This window comes from Cheilinus undulatus, linkage group 11, assembly GCF_018320785.1.
Source record: "Cheilinus undulatus linkage group 11, ASM1832078v1, whole genome shotgun sequence".
Classification (NCBI taxonomy): Eukaryota; Metazoa; Chordata; class Actinopteri; order Labriformes; family Labridae; genus Cheilinus; species Cheilinus undulatus.
Window position 1 is genome coordinate 30,642,002 of NC_054875.1, and position 20,767 is coordinate 30,662,768.

Consider the following 20,767-nt stretch of genomic DNA (forward strand, 5'->3'; position numbering starts at 1 on the left):
CAAGGTTTTACAGACTGGTGATAAGACAGATATGAACCTTTACCAAAGTGATGGAAAGGCTAAAGTTTAGAGAAACAAAGGATCTGCTCATGATCCCAAGCATACAAGATCATCTATGAAACACAGTGGAGGTAATGTCATGGCTTGGGCTTGCATGGCTTCTTCTGGGAGGGGTTCATTCATCTTCACTGATGGTGTATCACATGATGGCAGCAGAAAAAAGAACTCAGAAGTCTACGGAAACATCTTGTCTGCCAATTTAAAGAAAGTTGCAACCAAACTGATGGGAGATACTTCATCGTGCAGCAAGATGACCCGAAACACACTGGCAAAACAACAAAAGAGTTCATCAGGGACAAGAGGTGGAAGATGTTAGACTTGCCAAGTCAATATCAGGACTAAAACCCTACAGAGCATGCATTTTACCAACTAAAGGGGAGACTGAAGGGAGTAATCCCCCAAAACAGAGCAAAGGATTTGCAACTAAATATTAGGTCTTATTCACTTTACCCTATTTTAAGTCTCTCTGTTCCAGTTCTTTTGCTTACCTAAAAACGTGGTGTTCTGTCACAAATAATGCTATCTTCTAAGTTGTGTATCAGATCCAGATGTAAACACCTGGAAATAAAAGCTCTCGTATTCACCTTTTGGTACTATATTATACTTTTGGAGGGCAGTGTAAATTTCAAATGTGTGATCATTTTACCAGATGCCGAATATCTTCACAGCTGGTGGTTCGCCAACACGCCAACAGGTCAACATAATTGAGTTAAAGATATAATGTCCTTCAAAGCCTTTTTTGGTTTCTATTCACTGGAAACAGAAGGATCCATCTTTTTGCTAAGTGCTCCAACATGTGCACTGGATAGCCACTAACTGTGCCAGTCTATAGCTTGGTGTTGAAGGGATGGTGGACAGCAGTTGAAAACAGTCACACGTGTGACTGAAATGTTGTAACTGTGCTGACACTGCAACAAAACAGGAAACTTGTCTACCAAGTAACTAAACAACGAGTTGACAGTCAATATTAAAGCTCTTTAAAGTCACGGTATAACCCAAAGAGAACCCAACCCACAGCGAAACATGGTGGTGGGAGTATTATCCTGTGGGGATACTTAAGTGTGTCTGGAACCGGGAATTTCATAAAGTCTGAAGGAATCATAAAGAAAGAACAATTTGTGAAGATTTTGCAAGAAAACCTCAAGCAGTCAGGGGCAAAACTGGGTCTGTGTCGTCCCGTTGTCTCCCAAAACAATTATCCAAAATATACTTGACTCCCGGTGAAGAACTACCAACAGAATTCCATAATTGGACATAATGGCCATCAATTCCTCTGGTCTGAAAAGGAGCATCCAGATTGTTATGAATGCAAAGTTCAACAGCCAACATCTGTGATGTTGTTCTTAGTACCTATGGCATGGATAATTTGCACATCTGTGATGGCGCCATCAAAGCTGAGAGGTACATTTTGGATTTGGAGAAACATATGCTTCCATCCAGATGATGTCTCTTTCAGCAAGACAGAGCCAAGCCACATTCTGCATGAGTTACAACAGCATGGCTCCACAAGTAAAAGAGTCAGAGTCCTTGACTGGCTTTCATGCAGTCCAGCTGTTTTCCTTTGAAAATGTTTGCTGCATTATATATCTTGAGGTACAACAGTGAAACCTGCACTACTGAGCAACTAAGATGAACATCAAGCAAGAATGGGAAAGATTTTTTTGATTCTTCAACAATTAGTGTCTTCAGACCCAAGATATTTTCAGTGTTGTGTTACTAGCTACAGGATAAATAATGAGAACTGAACAGTGACTAGGAACATTTAAACCTGTCTGACTCCAGTCTGCAGCTGTTTTCCTCACCACATGCAGTGGTGTCAGGGTTTGTGGTTTCCTGCCACTAACAGACTGTGAGAACTCAGAGAATCAAGTTATCTCTACTGCTTTGACCACCCCTGTTTTTATTTGTGTAATGGGTCCAATATATTTCAATAAAGACAATTTAAGTGAGAGATTAAGTTGTGCTGATTCTAGAGACTCACCTATGGGGGCCTTAAGAGGTCAGAAGAAAACCCCTCTGCTGCAGAAATGGCATCCTCAAAGTTCTACCAAGAAATGGAAGAACAATAGAAATGCCAGAATGTGTGTGCAGTCACTCCAGCAGTTCGAGAGACAAAGTCCAACCAGAGGCTAGGGGATGGTACTTCACCTCTGACCACAGAATCTGTTTGTTCTGATCGACTGACGCTGCCTTCAGCGAACAAAATAACAGTCAGGACCACATAGACTTCTACGTCTTTAGACCAAAAGCTTCTACAGTGTTGTATTTGTATGTCATATCATATGGAATATTAAAAATAATCAAAACATATACATGTCTATGAACACGTAGAATATACTGTATATAACATTAATCTACCCTCAGTACCTCATTATTACAAAGTGAAAACACACTTTAAGAAATGTTTGCAAATTTATAAAAAAAAATTGCAAAACTGAAATATTACATTGACATTATTATTGAAACCCTCTGCTAAGAACTTAGTTAAAGCAGTAATTACAGCCTAGATTCTTTTTGAATATGAAGCAACAAGTTTTGCACACCTGGATTGGGATATTGTCTGCCATTCTTCTCTGCTCGCCTCAAATCCTTTCAAGCTCAGTCAGGTTGGATGGGGGCAGTCAGTAGACAGCCATTTTCAGTTCTCCTATGAGATGTTCCATAAGCTTCGTGTCAGGGCTCTGGCTGCGCCACTTGAGGAAATTCACAGTTGTCCCAAAGCCATTTCTGTGTTTACTTGGCTGTGTTCTTAAGGTCATTGTCATGTTGTGATATAGTTCCAGACTTTGGCCCAGTCTGAGGTCCTGGGTGCTGCTGAACAGGTTTTCTTTTTTTTTTTTTTTTTTTTAAATTTCATATCTTTGTACTTTGTTCCATTCAGCTTTGGTATTGGGCAGGTGATGAGCGGTGCCTGGTTTCCTTCAGACATAACATTTAGAATTGAGGCCAATGATTTGATCTTGGTCTAATCAGACCAGATAATCATGTTTCTCACAGTCTGAGAGTTCTGCAGCTTTTTTTTTGAAAACTCTAAGAGGCCTATCATATGTTGCAATGAGGAGAGGCTTCCACCTAGCCACTCTTTCTTAAAGCTGCAGGCTGCAGTGATGGTTGCCCTCCTGGAACTTTGTCCCATCTCCACACAGGATCTCTGGAGCTCAGTCAGAGTGACCATTGAGTTCTTGGTCACCTCTCTTTCTAAGGCCTTTCTCCTCTTTCTCAGTTTGGCCTGGCCACAACCTCTTGGAAAGGTCCTGGTTGTGCTCTTGGGAACTTGTAGTGCAGCATTGTTTTTTGTCATTTTCCCAGATCTGCGTCTTGCATCAATCCTGTCTCTGAGCTCTGCAGGCAGTTCCTTTGACCTCATGGCTTGGTTTTTGCTCTGATATGCACTGTCAGCTGTGAGGCCTTCAACAGAGAGGTGTGCCTTTCCAAATCATATCCAATCAATTTAATTTACAACATCAAAGTGTAGAAACAAGTGCTTTAGCTAAGGTTCTGAATACTTATGTCAATGTGATATTTCAGGTTTTTTTTTTTTTCATTTCTAATACATTTACAAATATTTCTAAAATTCTGTTTTCATGATGGGGTACAAAGTGTAGATTAATGAGAAAAAATGAACTTAAATGATTGCAGCATCAGGCTGCAACAATACAAAATTGATAAAAAGTAGAAAGGGCTGACTTTCTTACTTTCTGAATGCCCTGTATACTGTGTATGGATGCTATGTGTGAATGTATTATGTGGGTTTATAAAGGTTTTTTTGCTTTTAAAATAACACAAGTTCAACTCCAAAAATATTCTACTGGGAATTTTAAAATCATTTATTTTTGCTGCTTAGAAAGAGAGGCCTTGAAACAATGGGTGCAATTTAAATTTTCATACTCATAACTTTCTTAAAGCTAAAAAGTAGCCACCACTGATAAACAAATCAAAGCGACAAATTAATTTGCAAATCTTTGTAATGCAGTTTAGAAGTTAATGATTAATTACAAGCTGTTTCCAAGCACTCTATCATTTTCTGTGTGTACTGCCCACAGGGAGTATCTTAACATCTGACCTCTGATCTCTGCTTTGGGCTGTCGCAGCTTGTAACTGACGTGGACCCTCTCATATCTCCTGAGCTCCACTGGGTGGTCATCGCAGCACCAGCACACAAGCCCAATCTGAAAATACAGATACTGTGGGAATCCGTTCTGGTGTAAAATCTGGGGAGAGCTAACACTTAATGATTAGGTGTGAAGCTGTGTCAAGTGTACGTGCATTACCACAAGTAGAGCTATTAGCGCAGCACACTGCCAATCTCCTACTCCCAATATATTCTTAACTGCTCTGTCTCCTTCCAAAACTGAACTCAAACGTGTATTATCATTCTCTTGTTGGTTAGTTATGTGAAAATCAACATGGCAAATGTGCATAAGCTGCTGTGAGCCTTGCATGAGGGGAAACTTACACACTTGCAGAGGTGTAAAACTTGTCTGCAAAACAGTCAAGGAATTCTGATGCTGGTGGGAAAAGAGACAAAACAAGATATTAGTCTATTGTAATCATCTAAAAACCTTAAAACAGATTTTATTTGCACTAAATTGCATCTGAAGTTATCTAAGGACACCTCAAATAAAATCAGGACTTAATCAGTCTTGGTGATAGTATCACACCCAACTTTAATCCATCATTGACCATGTATAATCCAACATTAATAAAGCAAATACTCCTTTGCAAAGGCAACAACTTTAAGCAGAACCAGATTCTTTTGGTGAGAAGCCATCTGAAAAAACTAGATGAGCAGAAAAAGACATACAAGGAGAGACAGAAAGAAAAAATTGATCAAGTCTGCATATTTATGGAAATACAAACACAAGCGAACAGAAAATAAACCAAAAAAAGAGTAAAATATTGCAGCAGCTGAACTAATCTGCACTGACAGCTCAGGAGCATCCTCCAACCCTGTCTAAATCTTCTCACGGTCTTACCGACAAGGCATCCGTTTTACCAACGTCAGCAATCTCGGTGGCTCTGCCCCTCCTGCTTTCTGTCTTTGAGTGTATTTAAAAAGGTCAGAGTTCAGACCTCTCACTGGGACCTGTTTATCACTCCAGGGGTTGTGTGACTGAAGCAGGAGGGTTGAGAGGGGAGGAGGGAGAGTTTGTTTTCAAGTGCTCACCTCAAGGAAAGCTCCCAGCCAGAGTCAGTGGCCTATGATTGAGAGGACATGGTATAAAAAGAGTCAAAGGAAGCCCACATAGTTTACAAACAGGACGATTTTATTGGGGTGGACTATTCACTAAAAGAGCTTTGATTATTGAGCTGTCAACACTGGCTTGTACTTTCTGATCTGAGAAGTCACTATGGCACTACTGATGAAATACTGGATGTGTTTAGTTTCTGTATCATTGGCAGTGACATCGAGCAGTGCTTTGGTGAGGTAAGAAACTTTTACCTCTTTTTTCTACGTGACCACTAAACTTAAAGAAAATTACATTACAGCAGGGAGGATTTACAGAGGAAATGCAAGAGCCAAATTGCACCAGCTAACAACAAAACAAACTAAGACAGGAAAACATAAACCCATTTTATGGGTTTATTACCAAAGCTTTGTTTTCAGCATTGGTTTAACACGTGTTTTTGGTCCCCTTTCTGGCCAGGAGCTGAGAGCAAAGCAGCCTGGGCTTTATTAAAAGCTTATTGTTAAACTGGGATGATGACCAGGCATATGTATCAGATTGTACCAGATATACAGCCATGAAAAAAAGACACATTATGAAAGTCTAGAGGATTTCTTCACTCACAGCTCTTATTATAATGTTCGGGGAAGATGAATATATACTCACTTGTCTGGTTTGTTTCCAGGATCGGTCTGAAGAAGATGCCGTCTATCAGGGAGACGCTAAAGGAGATGGGTGTTTCTGCAGAGCAGGTGTTGACTGAGCTGGCCCAGATGAACACAGACGACAGCAACAACGGCACAGTTCCCACACCTCTAACCAACTACTTGGATGTGAGACACTTAAGTGCACTTTATGTTTAAAGGACAATTCCTAAAGCCTTTTTTGTATGTTTTTAATTACGGTTGTGACTCATGCATGTTGTGGGAAATCCAAATTCAAAGTCACTGTTTTACTGGTTTATCCTGGAGGTGAAAACTGATGAAAGAGCCACAAATTTAATCAGCATATCAAAAAGGCTTTATCAGTTCCTTTGAGTAAAAAAGCATATCCAGTCACTTTTGAATTGATACTGTTTCCTTTCTCTGTGAGTCATAATCTATTGCATTTTTAATGTATTATTTTTTGTGTCATACTGAGGTACTCAAGCAAACATTCAAAGAAAATAAAGATGAATCATTTTACCTGTTTTGGACAGAAATTAATCATATTTTGTTTTCCAATGGTTTGCTCATAGACTCAGTACTTTGGGGAAATCAGCATCGGCTCTCCGGCTCAGCAGTTCAACGTTGTGTTTGACACCGGATCAGCCAACTTATGGGTGCCCTCGCAAAGCTGCTCGCCTTTCTCCACAGCCTGTTGTAAGTAAACATGAACATATTAGCCAGGAAGTTATTCTGACTTGAAATGAATGCAATGAATGGGTTTAAGACAATCACAAAGCAGTTATGTCACTAAGGCCACATGCAAGCATGGCCCTGAACTCTTCACTGCAAGAACAGTGTCTATGAAAGGGGGGGGGGGTCTCAAGAGGCAAGTCATGATGGCGATGAAATGTTGCAGAAATCTAAGATGGCAGACAAAGATATAGAGTCGGATACCGTAATGCCATGTTTTTTGTTGTTACTTTATTGCTTTGACAGGGTTTATTGTAAGTCACATTCATGTATTAACAAGCAAGTGGAAAGAACATTCTGGTGAGTCGTGAGTGTCAACAGGACATGATTCATGAGATAAACATCATGGCCTCTTCCTGCTTGCTTGGGCTGAATATTCTTGAACACTACTCCCTGCATTCCGAAGCTTGCCAAATCTTCACATGGAAATTGGCAGAAAAAAGTGTGGTCGCACTTAAAAGTTTAGATTTGAAAACGCACTTCCAGCTCTTCCTGAAAATTCTGGTAAACTGCTGTCAGTGAATTGAAAAAATTAATCTAATTAATGATAGAACTGATTAATTAATGACAATTAATCACTTGAGAAAGATTGCCTTTCTGATAGATTTCAAGATAATAGAAACAAAACAATCAGAAAGGGGATGTGTCTGAATGGCATCAAAACTTACTAGCTTATAAAACAGGAGAAGTTTGGCAAAAGGAAATATTGTCTAACTTTGCAAAGCAGATGGATACGCCTGTTTCCTTGTTTTCCACTGGCAAATCCATCTTGCAAGGCTCCCGTTTGGGCCTGTTTGGGCCCGGTTAGAAAGTGACAGGACCAATCAGCAACGAGGGGCAGTACTCTCAGGCGCAGCAGAGTCGTGACGTAAACAAGCAGCAGCAAGAGCTGGTGCAGTTACGGAGGAAGAGGTTAGCGTGAATGCTGCTAAAGCGCCAGTTTTTATCAGAACTTGACAACATTTCTTCTTTAAAAGAAGAACAAAGAACAGCAGTGAGTTGTTTTCTTTTCAAAAACGACAAAGGTTGAGTACTTAGATGTCCTTAGTTGCCATGTTTCACGTTATTCCGCAGTAGCTGCGCACGCGCAGCTCGACAGCAGCTACGTCATATATTTTGTTGCTCTGATTGGCCCGTAGAGATGTGACAGACAGAACGTTCATCCAATCACACTCTGAGTTTTTTTCAAAGCCTCTGCCTTTTCTCAAACGTTTCCTATTGAAGGTTTTCCGTGTCAGGCATGTCAGGTTACATATTGTCCACTTACTAGTAAATCTGGGATTATGTTAATCTGTAGAATATGGGTTCTATCCATAAAATTACAAAGAGTAAGAGCACAAAGAATTTTCACCAACTGAAGATATAAAGCTACTTTGGTTAGTTAAGTAATAGCATCAGACCATGATTAATCATTCAACATTTTTTTATGCATTTTTCACCTCTGTGATTAATTATTCGAAATTAATCAAAACTATTGACTGCACTTGAAGAAACGGATAGTTAAAAATCCAGATATTTTCCTTAAGCCCAGTTCGGACCAAAATTCACAATGAGACGAGTTCAATCTCGCAACAACTTGAAATGGGACGTTCTAAATACCTGCCAGTTCATGATGCTGTGACTGAAGGATGGCAACAACTCTAACAGTCTCAGTTTAAAGTGATTTATTTCAGAAACTACTGCACAATAACACTTTTTTTCCTTGCATCTCCATCATGCATATAACATCAGGTTGTGTGATTCCTGCTCATCACTAATTCATTTGTCATCAACATCGTAGCATGGCAGCAAAATTTCAAGGCACATATAAACACAAAAATGCTTTGCTATCTCAGTGTTGTTATTACATAGAAATCTGCAGGAAATAATACATATTCCACAGATAAATTTTGCTCCTACAGCCTTGAATTCCTCAGCTCATATAAAGCTATGCGTCCGTTACATGCACAGCTGGAAAAACAAGAGCCTTTTCAAAATAATATTGCCATTTCTCTTTTTTCACATTAATCTGCTACTTAGCAATGATTATATCTATCTTTTTTTTTTTAAGTTTTCACACAGAAACTTCAGCCTGTCAACACTCCTGTCTACTCCATCAGCAAATCATGCTGAAATGAACTTTGATTTAGTCAGTTCCAGAATTTACTGCTTCACTTTATTACTATAATGGTTTATTTCTTAAATGTTTATTTACTAATTTGGCATTTACGGCCTTTCAAAATGAGATTTATTCCCTTTTTCACAACTATCTGCCTGCAACATCCTGCAACCAGCTGTCTGCAGCTTGAAAAGCTGAGGCAACAGCATCATACAGCTTGATCCTGCCGCAGCAGTTCAGTTCAGTTCAGACTTCTGCAACTTTTGCCAGTGGTGTTCTAAAACAGTCCCGCCGTGTCCCAAAATGTTTGTAATTCAGGACTAGCAAACAACATTTTTATCGCGAGCAGTCTCAGAATTTCTACGGTAAATCTTTATTAATTTCCCTTTTTTGTTGCAAAATTCACTTCTACCATTTGCATTTAAAACTGTTTTTGTTTCATTTTGGATTTTGGTGCTGTCTTCAACTAAGGGTAACTGACTTCCTGTATGGATACAGATCTGTTTGTACTTATTTATCTGTTTTTTAAATCAATTATTCATTTTATTGTTACCTTTTTTAAAAAAGTTGTATTTTCTGGACTTTATATGCCTTTATTCATAGAGGAGGACAGTGGATAGAGTCGGAAAGAGGGGGAAAAGAAGCCTACGGCCAGACTTGAACCCAGGTCCCCCGCATACGTGGGCGGAGGGCCTGAAACCACTATATTATGTGTGACCCATCTGTTTTGTTTCGAAAGAAAAAAAAAAGAACTTTGGGTAGATCGAAGATTATGACACGCACTTAACCACAAAAATGGAACTTTTAGTGTGTCTCATGTCACTTCTGTTAGTTTACGGTAATAACAGACATTAAGTGATTACAATCAAAATTCGACAGCTATTTTCACTCATTATCGTAACCATTAATAGGGTGACTGTGGAGAGTGGCGTTAGAGTTTGTAGTGCCACAATTGAAAGGTTGTGGGTTCAAGCCCCAGCTCCTGCAGTCACATGTTGATGTTGATGTGTCCTTGGGCAAGACATTTTGCTTCCCCTGCAACATGTGAATGTCATTTGAATGGGATTTAGTAACTTCTGCCATCAGTGTTTGAATGTGGAGTAAATGGTGTGAATGGGTGGGTGTGACCTGCTAGCACACTAGCATGCTAACAGTACAACATCCGCTATGTCACCAATATGGCGCTCATTGACGGTGCTAAGTGTCCATCGTTCTAAGCTCAATTCTTGGATGTTTTCATATTTTAGTATACTTCAATGCACTTAAATGCACTTTGCCCACTCAAAATATGTAGCATTTATTGCAAGAGTATGTGATCTGGGACACACTGTTGGTATGTAAGGAAAAGGAATAAGGAAACATTAAGGTAAATGTTTGATTACAAAAGGTGCAGAGAACTTTTTACTCACCCATTATGCTTGGAGTTTTTTTTTTTTAAAGTGAATGAGACTTTATGGAGCAATGGTGGGCTCATTTTGCCTCACTGTGGCTGCAGGAAGACATTGCGGTGGCTGTACCAAAGCAGCTGAAAGTGACAATAAAGCACTGCGATTTAAAAGAATATTGCACTAATTATGGACCTATATTGCATCCTGATAAATGCATTATTGCTCACAGACCTATTTAAATGAATCATATTTTGATAACTTTAGGGTGTTTTTAGCACTGGCAGCACTTATTTTCAATTCAAAACCAATGTAGTCCAGCGTTCTGAGCAATCAGCGCACGGGGCAGAAAAAAGTGCCCTTGGCATCGGCTGTTTTTGTCACCGCGCTGGAAGCGCTCTCAGTTGAAAACTGTTAAACTCTTGGAACAGCGCTGCGCTCACCAAAGTCACTCCTACCCCACTTGCCAATCAAAATCAAGGGGTGGGACTTCTGACAATAGCGAAAGAGAAGATGATCTGACTTGTCTTTCCTTGACTTTCTTCGGGGGTAGTATTCAGATCTGCAGCTGCTGCCCATGTCAGGACAGAATTCGTTTACATTGTCTGCATTTCTTCTGTGATATTTCCTTGATATATGGAAATATGATGCACTTAGAACAATTTTAAAACAGCATTACAGGTTCATAAAGGAAAGCAGGATTCATTATTTGTAATGTAGCAATGGGGAGATGCGCTCTGAAAATGAGTTTATTGGTGCTGCCAGCGCTAAAAAAGCTGGCTAAGGACACAGGCCCTTATGTGTAAAGAACCAAGGCTTTACCATCATACCATCATAAATTTCAAGTGATATGTTAAATAGAAATGCAAGATATTATTGGTATATTGGTATAGGCAGATATTAGCTCAAAAAGTGAGTTATCGGTATTGGCAGATATGAAAATTTTAGAGTTTTAAGCTGGACCAACAGACTTATGTAGACTAAGCTTTTTTTTCTTTGTCATCATTCCTTAAACTTAGTTTCTTTTAAAGACTGAAATTTGTTTCTTTGTTCCCCCCTTAACTTTAAAATATGTTTGAATTATGAAGTTTTACCTCTAAACCACATTTAAATATCAGTATCAATATGTCGGTATTGACTAAAATTAACTTTGTAAGTATCATCATATCCAGTAATGTCAAAAATTCAATATAGTGCATCCCTACTGTTGACTTCTTTCCATGAGGTGCCATTTGGCCGCCTCAGTCTGACCTGTGGCCTCTATCCTGTGTCATAGATCATTCTCTCCTCATTCTACTTTATCCACTGTCTTTTCAAATAGAGATTTAGCAGTAAGAAAATAGTAAATCAAAGAAAACCCTAAAACACTCATTTTCACCTCCTCTGACCCAAAGACTTACGGTTATTGCAAGCTCTCAGTAAATCAAGGAAAGTTGTTTTTCTTATACAAGAGAAAAAATGTCTTAAAGGCTTCCCACATACACAGCTGCTGTTACTCAAATGCATTTTGAACTTTTAGTTACTCACAACAGGTATGATGGTTCCAAATCCCAGACCCATGTTGAAAATGGCACCGGATTTTCCATCCAGTATGCCTCTGGAAACGTCAGGGGATTTCTGAGCGAGGATGTGGTCGTGGTGAGTTCAAAGTCAGTGCTCTGTAGTTATAAAAAACAGACAGTCAGTTTCATCTGTTTATACAAAAGCTCTAATTTTCTTCGTATTTTGGCACTTGTCCTTGTTACTTCCCTCTGCAGGTTGGAGGTATTCCAGTGGTGCAGGTGTTTGCTGAAGCCACCTCCCTGTCTGCCATGCCTTTCATCTTTGCTAAGTTTGACGGGGTCCTTGGGATGGGCTACCCAAATGTGGCTATTGATGGCATCACCCCGGTGTTTGACCGTATCATGTCTCAGCATGTCCTAAAGGAAGAAGTGTTCTCCATTTACTACAGCAGGTGGGTTGAACTCATTCAGATAACCTTAAGCATCTGTTGCCTTTTGACAGATGTGCAAAATTCTACAGCTGAGTGGGAAAAATTACAGAGTGGAACTATTGAAATATTGTGTGAAAGTATTATAACACATTGTTGGAACTCGTTTTCAATCCAGTGGGTGAGGTTGAAGAAAAACAGGAGATAAATAAAGAAAGAAAAACATTAAAAACATCCTGAAGATTGATAAAAAGGCATTTTTGTTTTCTTATACTTCTTTGCATATTTCTTCTTCATTTATCACACTCAGCTGTAGAAAAAGAACTGTTAAAATAATATAATGTTGTTTTCTCTTCCACTGGGAGGCATTAAGTGAGAAGGACACACAGCAGAAGTAATCATTAGAAAAAACAAAACAAAAAAAAACATAAAAACAAATTCCCAGTTTTAGCACTCGAAATGAAAACACACACAGAAAAGACTGGCTTGAAAAGAATTGTACTGTATTTTTAGGGACCCAAAACACTCCCCAGGTGGAGAGCTAGTCCTCGGGGGCACAGATCCAAACTACTACACTGGCAGCTTTAACTACGTGGACACCAGAGAGATGGGCAAGTGGGAAGTTACCATGAAAGGGTGAGATCTTTGCTTTATTACTTACTCAGTCTGTGCACTCAGAAACAAAATCTGTGTTTTATCCCATCTCTTTCATTCTTTCAGTGTCTCTGTCGGGGCGGTGATGATGTTTTGCACTGAGGGCTGTACAGCTGTGATCGACACGGGCTCCTCCTACATCACAGGCCCGGCCTCCTCTGTGTCTTTGCTGATGAAAACCATTGGAGCACAGCTGGATGAAAGTGGAGTAAGATTTACACACAGCATGGTTTTTCATGTTTATCTTAAACATTTGCTGTAAAACAAACCAAAAAATCATTACTGTCTTCACCCTTTGCTCTGTGTTTCCTCTTTTAGTACAAAGTTAACTGTGACATTGTCAAGACGCTGCCCACTGTCACGTTTCACCTGGGTGGTCAGGAGTACTCGCTCACTCAGGAGGATTATATCTTGTGGGTAAGCAAGAAGGACAAAGAACATCAGATGGATTTTGTTGTGTTTTGTGAAACATTAGACAAGAATTTGCACTTTAAGTTACACTCAATATTCTACCTTCATTACTGTATCTCGCAGCGCCAACCACTACATAGGCTTTACATAGGTTTACTTTGCACTGATAAGATAAAGGTACAAGTGCTTACAAGTCACGCGGCATGGGCAAAACACCCTGAACTCCTGAAAAAATCTAACTGTATGGGAATAAGTTTCTTATGCAATTTACCTAAGTAAAGGACTTGAGTTCTTCTTCAACCTCCATAAAAATAATTTTTTTAATGTTATATATATGGGGTTGCACTATTTGTTAATAATGTGTGATTGTGATTATACTGGGGCCTAATCCATATGGATTTTTGGGGTTCGATGCCGATATTGGGGGAAAAAAAATTCCGATAACAAATATATCACCCAATTAAATTTTACATACAAATTTTTGGATTAATTAATTAAAAAAAAGCCCCCAGCTTTTTCTGATCCCTTGAATATATTTCAAACATGTATTACAAGGTTATGAATACAAAGCAGAACATTTCACTAGTTTCAAATACTTTTATTGTCTAAAGACGAACTATCTATGACGAAAATGCTGTGCAAAAATGCAGTAACCGCTTGGAAATAGAGATGTTATTGGTGTGCTTTACATTGCACAGATGTGTCTAATGATGTGGTCAGTGTATTTGTGTTTACAAATAATTACTTTATTATTATCTGTCGGTAACAACGGGTAATAACAGGTACGAGGTTAAGCACTGTCATAAAAATTGCTGGTAAATGCTCCTCTCTAATGTCCTCAAAATGTGTATTCACATTTCCCCTCTATCTTTCTGAACTGTGAGGTCCTTATGAATCAAATTACGACCAGAAACGCATGGCTTGGTCCTAATGCCTGTGGCCAATGCTTGAGGCTACTGCTGCTTTGTTGTCCATAAATAGTCATTATAATAGTTAATAAGCTAATATTTTGTTAGGATGATGACTCTTTCGTGACTTATAAGATTTGTTGTGTGTGAGGTTTTCATCCTTTTGGGGTCATTGCGGAGCATGTTTTACAAACACAGTCATGTTAACTTCCTCTGAAACACTTAAAAGGTAGAGCCTAGAGCCATGATTAGACAATGCTGGTCTCAGCGCAGCAGAGGATTTCCCGTCCCCTTAATGACCGACCACCTACTGCAGCGCTACCTACTTTTTCAGAATTTGTAGTCTTGTAAAGGAGTCAGAAAACCTTTTAAAAGTGTAAGTGAACCCCCAGCTCAAAGCTACCTCCACCAACTTCAGTAATAAAAAAAATGCACAGAAAGTGGGCAGTTTGGTACTGAGAGGAGGGAGGGGAAAAGGATGGGGTTTTCCAGATGAGGCAGGAGTGACAGTGATGTCCCCTTGCCGGAAAGTGAGTCCCACAGCACTGCTGCCTCAGAGCGATCTTTAGAGGTGGAGGATTTTTCCCCTCCAGAGTCCCCTAAAGCAGGCTGTAGTGTGGTGGTGGACTGTGGTGGTCCTGAGCACTACCTGTCTGGGTCGTTGGCTCCAGCACCTGCCTTACTAAAGCTGGAGCTCTTGCAGCCAAAGCAGTGCAGGTGCAGGAGAGGATGGGAGTGGTCTCTGAATGGTAAAGATGAATAGAGGCGGTAACATTCTACCTTTTATATCAAGTCCATAGTTCAGTCAGATACTTCAGTGTACAAATGAACAAAAACAATAAAGTGTTCACTACTTCTTTAATAGGTGGCTGCACATTCAAGTTGTTAAAGAAAAACAATTTTTTAGTAATCTAGAAAGTAATCTACAAAGAAAAAAGGGGAACTATTGTCAATTTAAATGCCTTTCTGCCAGCATTTTTGTTAACCTTTCAAGTACTTCATAAAACAAAAATTGCACTCTTTTATGTGATTATGTAATTGCACAGCCTGAGACTGCAATTGTGATTAGAATTATTGTGCAGCACTAGTGTTCTTGCTAAGACTTATTTTTTCTTCTTGGCTTCAGCAAGCACAGATCGAAGGGGACGTCTGCACCGTCACCTTCAGGGGTTTGGACGTCCCGCCTCCTACAGGTCCTATCTGGATTTTGGGAGCCAACTTTATCTCCCGCTTCTACACAGAGTTTGACCGTCGCAACAATCGGATAGGGTTCGCTACAGCAGTCTGACAATAACTGAAACATCAGCTGTGCTGTTCTGTTTTCTCTAGTTCTCTAACTTTGCTGCTATCTTTGCATTGTCAAGCCATCACTACAGTTACTTTTTCTGATCAAAATTCATGTTTGTCAAAGATCACAAGTGCTCACTAAGAGATATCATTCTCCTGCTTTGTTTGCATTCTCTACTTTCTTGTTCTATATTTTGTTTTTGTACCAGTTGCACTGAATATTTCTAAACTTTAATTTATAAGCGTTTTAAAGCAAATGCAATATTTCTTTGTGTGACCGCTGATTTTATCCTACAGAAAAAGTGAAAATTCAATCCTTGCACTGTATGGATAAAATGAGAATAAAGATATCTTTAAGTGGCTTACATTTGACTAGAATTGTTTGCTTTCAAGTCTTTTGGATGCATTCTCCGACCACATGAAGATTAAGTCTGAAAAGTGAAATCAGATTGTCTGTGCAGATGTAATTGGCCACAGCACAGCAGATATTTGTCATTGTTTACCACTGTGTGTAAACATTTTTAGGTTTAGGTTAGATGGTAAAACAATTAGACACACATCCCATGCATTGGGGTCATGTGTGCTGCAGCTGCACACTCTGACACAAGCTGTGCAGCTCTGTACAGTTATATTTAGAGAGAATTACAGTAGGAGATTTTATTGCTTAATCAAATCTCCCTTCTTCCAGACAGTGAAGCTCGTGACTTTGAGGAACCAGCCTTTTCCATTAAAGACAAATTATATAAAAAAAATACAATAATTGCTTACTTTATTGTCCAGGAAATGATGATTTAGAGTTGAATCCTGTTTTTTGTTTTGGAATTAGAGGTTCTGGATTGGTAATCTCTTTAGGAGTAAACATGCCTCTTCAGACAGACTCTGCTGTACAAGGATGGTTGTTTCTGCTTACTTAGCAAGCAGACGATGCAGAAAGATAACAAAACAATACAAGAGAAGATATCCATCAGATGTTGCTGTCAGATTTTTGTCTCATTTTCTCAGAATATGTCAGGGGAAAGTCCTCACATGTGCCATGATCTTGCTATGCTTCCTTGCTTTCACATCCATGAATTGTTTTGGACGGGATTTTATCTGTTGGCCATAGGCGATGAGGTGAGGGAGGGTATCTCTGAGCAGGAATTTAATCAGTATGTTCAAACCTTTGGAAAAAAAAAAAAGTCTTTCTCAATATACTCGGCTATGAGTCAACAAAAATACTCTGAGCTGGAAAGCAGCCCAAACAAGGGCCCAGACACATTCCAAAAGAAACAGATGTAGACATTCACTAGATATTATCTATATTGTTTCTGGGAAATCTTTTTTATATACACTCTATAGCTATCTGAATGTTTTCATAGTCATGCATTCATTCTGAAACTGCCCACTATTGCTTGGTAATGCTGTAATCTATTGGCTGCATAACTTGTTCTTGTTATGCATGTTCAAAATTAATTCTATTGATATAATTAATCAAAATCTAGAGTCAGGTTATGTTGCCAAATAAGCATTTTTTAATTAGCTTTGCAAACTTTACAATGATTGGAAAAAAAGAGGCAGCTCTCTTTCTTCTATCAAACTGCTTAGTATGAGGTTAACAGAAAAACCTGCCCTACAGAAATAATCACATTCTGAATCAATGATTTATACATCTGTATACTCAGGCTTACTCAGTTATTCACTTTCCTGCCAAGAGCTAGGCAACAGTAGTATCACTCTCTTATCTAGTATAAAGCTGTAGCTAGTAGACAGTGGGAGTTTAGTGTTCCCAGGCTTCTTAACTCCAAAGGTCTTATTTTCCCCGGCTCAATATCCTCCTAATCTGACAAATTAGGAGATGTTTGATCCGTTTCTCTCTAGGTCAGTATGTTGAAATCACCCGCACACAGTTTAAAGCCTCCTTCAAAGATATGCTCTCAAAAAAAGGCCATTTATCATTGGTACCTCCACACTTGAACACATTTAACAATTCAAAAAGGCATTTGAAATGTCTAACATATCAACATCATAAGATGTTGGAAAATAATGGTCTATGACCGCAGGAAATAAAACACATCTAAAGTCCAAAACATACATGCACCGTCCGACGCAATTCCAAACAGTTGCCTTCTACTCATCTCTTGAAATGTTAAAAATACAGTAGGACTCAAGGATGGAATACACATTTCATAACAGACAATTTTACTATGGTACAAATATAATTGGAACCATATCAAACAAAAAAAAAAAGCAATAATAAAATGAAAAACCCTTATGCAAAACAGATGGATGGTAAATGCTGAATATGAACTGCATATTCTGCTCTCCGGATTTGGTTTGACTTTGATGTGCGATAAAAATCACAAGAATTTGACGAACTGTGCAGACAAACAAAGTGCATAAAAAGCTATGCAGCTTTATTCCCATGACTATTCTTGCTGTCTTAATGAAGCTCTTAACTGAAATCTGATCTTATTTGTTTCTAAACCCTTCAAAGAGCACATTTTTGCTAATCAAATGCTTTATTTTTCTTCGATCCATGAACCTATTAAGTTAAAACCATAAACGTGTTTGGAACTTCATCACTTTCTGGGTTCCCCAAAAAAAAATCTATGGAAAAGAACCCTGAGCACATTTGTTGGGGCTGAAATTTAATGTGAACAGAAGTAAGTTTGATCTTTTTAGTGCAATATGGAATATTTGTCTCTCCCATCTGGCAATCAGAGGAATTGCACACAGTGAAGGATATGATGCATGCATTCCCACACTTCTGTCTGCAGTGCTTACAGAAGAAAAGTGAATAACTCATTATCCTAAGCCCTCGCCTTTGATCTGCCTTTTTTGGACCACACTTCCTCCTTTGGAGGTTTCTATTCATCTGCATGCCTGCATTTTCCTGGAAACTGGGCAGGAATCCAACACAGGATTCACCATGATTACGATTTGGTCCAGTTGCCTACTTTTGAAGTTGCAGTTATTCTGCAGACTCTCGTTTAAAAAACTCTATTTTACTCCTCAATACAAACGGTTTAAAGGACTTAGATGACAAAGATCATGAAGTCATGTAGAAGTACTTCACCTAAGCAACAAGTTACCCCTCACAAAAGCATGGTAACATAACAATGGCAGGTTTGCTGCTAAATGTTTGTTTTTCCGGGTTAATGGCAGAATTTTATAAAGGAAAAAACATATCAAGCTTTGACACCAATGGCAATTTGTGTAGTAAGAATTTGTGTTGGTCTTTAACGAAATAGGTTTACAAATGGAAAACTAAGGCAGTGGTTCCCAACATTTTTCCTCGGGGATCAAATTGTACCCAAGAAATGCTAAGTGCCACAAGATCCCAACTGAAACAAAAAGATGCTGTCAAAAATTAACATCAATTTATCATTAAATCTGGTACATGAGCCACAGTCTCTTTTTTTTTGGAATCTCTTAAGGGGAAAAAGGTTTAAACTGTTGTGCTATGTGACAATTTCCATTTTATTTTTACCAAAGTCAACAATGTGCAGTTTCTACACAGCTGTGCCACTCCTTTAGAACAATGTGTTTTTTCATACATATAAAGTTTGCACATGTACCAGCTATAGTGAGCTAGTCCAGCTCAGCTTGTGGTGGTTGTTGTGATTCACTGGCTGAAACTCCACACTTAGACTCAGGGACTTCGTGGCACATTTCTGCTAGATGCGTTAATGCTTACTGCTGTCCCATCGTGAAATCATTAGGTGGGTTCTCCCTTACTATTTAATGGCACATCTTGTTTCCAGGAAACATGATGTCATGATGCTGTCTCCTATCACCAATTTTTAAAAACATCTAAGACCTTGTGGACTCCCAGTCTCATACACTGCACATTTGATGCCATTAAAGTCTGTGAGGACTTTAGAGTGGAGATGGGTAATGGTCCAAACTCACAATCAAGGAGTCCCTCTGTCCTCCTCTCCTGTCACTTATTCTAACTGGAGAGCGTTTCCAGTCAAACCAGCACTCTACAACGATAACTTACTTAATAATATACTCCCCATTTTCTTTAACTTTACGGTAATGATCTGTGCTGTTTGTATTCCCGGACGTTCCGAGCAGTGAAGCAGTCACATTAGGTCTCATGCGGCTTCATGCACTTGTGGCCATGACGTCCTGTGTCTCATCACTTATACTAGTACATGAGTTGACCCGATACATAAGCTGCAGACAATTTTGTAGTTGGAAAAAAGAAAAACAGTACAAGTGTGGCTTGTATCTGATTTCACAGTATTAGTTGTCAGCGATAAAATCCCAACAGAATAGGCACCCACACACTTGATCAAAAGAGCTTTGTTTAGACCAGGGGTTCCCAAACGTTGTAGCCCGAAACCCCAAAATAACAGTGCCAGAGACCGAGGACCCCTAAGTCACTGAGGGTGATTGAAGCAAAGTTGAAACACAGCCATGCACATAAAAGAATAGTCATGTACAGACTTGCATTAAAAAGATTTTTTTAACATTATTAACATTATTTTGATTCCAGCACAAACCTCACCAAACGACCGTTTTTATATTTTACATTTAACTAATTTAATGCAAATATTTTCCCAATAAGTTTGGAATTATATGAAAAAATGTGCTCATATTTGGAAGTCTTTTCTCTACCCCCTCCTTTTAGTCAAACATTCAGAGATGCAGATAGTGTTTCAATAACGGACGGCTGGTCCTCTGACGATCACGGCCCATCTAAAGACCAGTGACTTTAACTCATCTTTTCCTCTGGACATACTGGGAGAAAATAATCCTGAAGTTCTATAGTCTGCGATTACTAAATGGGAGCGTGACAAGGATAATCCCAGAATTGCTATTGTCATTGCTAGCGCAGGGTAAACATTACTAAACTAGTGCATCAAGTGCTTTGCCCACACGCTTAATGTGGCCATCCAAGCTGGTCTGCATGAACCCCAGGTTAGTCGTTTACTGGGACGGTGGAATCAAGTTGCTGCGTTCTTCTAACAGAGCTCCACAGCCACCGCTGTACATGCACTCAATGGAAAACTTCTCCACACAAGCTAATCATCGATGAAATGGAGCTGTCCACTTCAGTGGTGGAAAAGAAAACCCTGCTTTCTCCTCTAGTAAAATGAAGTCTCTCCATACCAGCCACTTCTGTTCCAAAAAGCAGAGATCATTTAACTTCAGAAGACATCGTGACTGCTGAGAGGTCTCAGCTTCTGCCTGAGAATGTAGATATGTTAATATTCCTTCAGAAAAACTTGTTAAATTCCAAGCCAGGAAAATAAGCTCTGCTGTTGCTATAAATTAAAAGAGAATTACCTTATTTTGTGTATTGCTTCATATATTTTACTTGGGAGTTGTGCAGCTACAGCCTCAGGTGTAATGAAAAGCATTGAAAGGATAATTCCATTAAGCTTAATGTTACTAACATTTGGCCTTGTGTAACAGACATTACTCAGTAATGCTGTGGCTTATTTGTACTGTTACTCATGTTACATGTTGTATTAGTAA

At 39.1% G+C, this 20,767-nt stretch overlaps 1 protein-coding gene across 1 annotated transcript; it reads left to right on the plus strand.

Moving 5' to 3' along the window:
* The first annotated feature begins 5,411 nt into the window (after nucleotides 1-5,411).
* On the plus strand, nucleotides 5,412-15,480 carry ren (renin). The gene is made up of 9 exons (XM_041799754.1): nucleotides 5,412-5,488; nucleotides 5,914-6,061; nucleotides 6,466-6,589; nucleotides 11,628-11,746; nucleotides 11,866-12,062; nucleotides 12,552-12,674; nucleotides 12,759-12,900; nucleotides 13,011-13,109; nucleotides 15,138-15,480. Exons 1-9 carry the CDS (start codon nucleotides 5,412-5,414, stop codon nucleotides 15,297-15,299), a joined length of 1,191 nt encoding a protein of 396 aa, XP_041655688.1. The 3' UTR covers nucleotides 15,300-15,480.
* The last annotated feature ends 5,287 nt before the right edge of the window (nucleotides 15,481-20,767 follow it).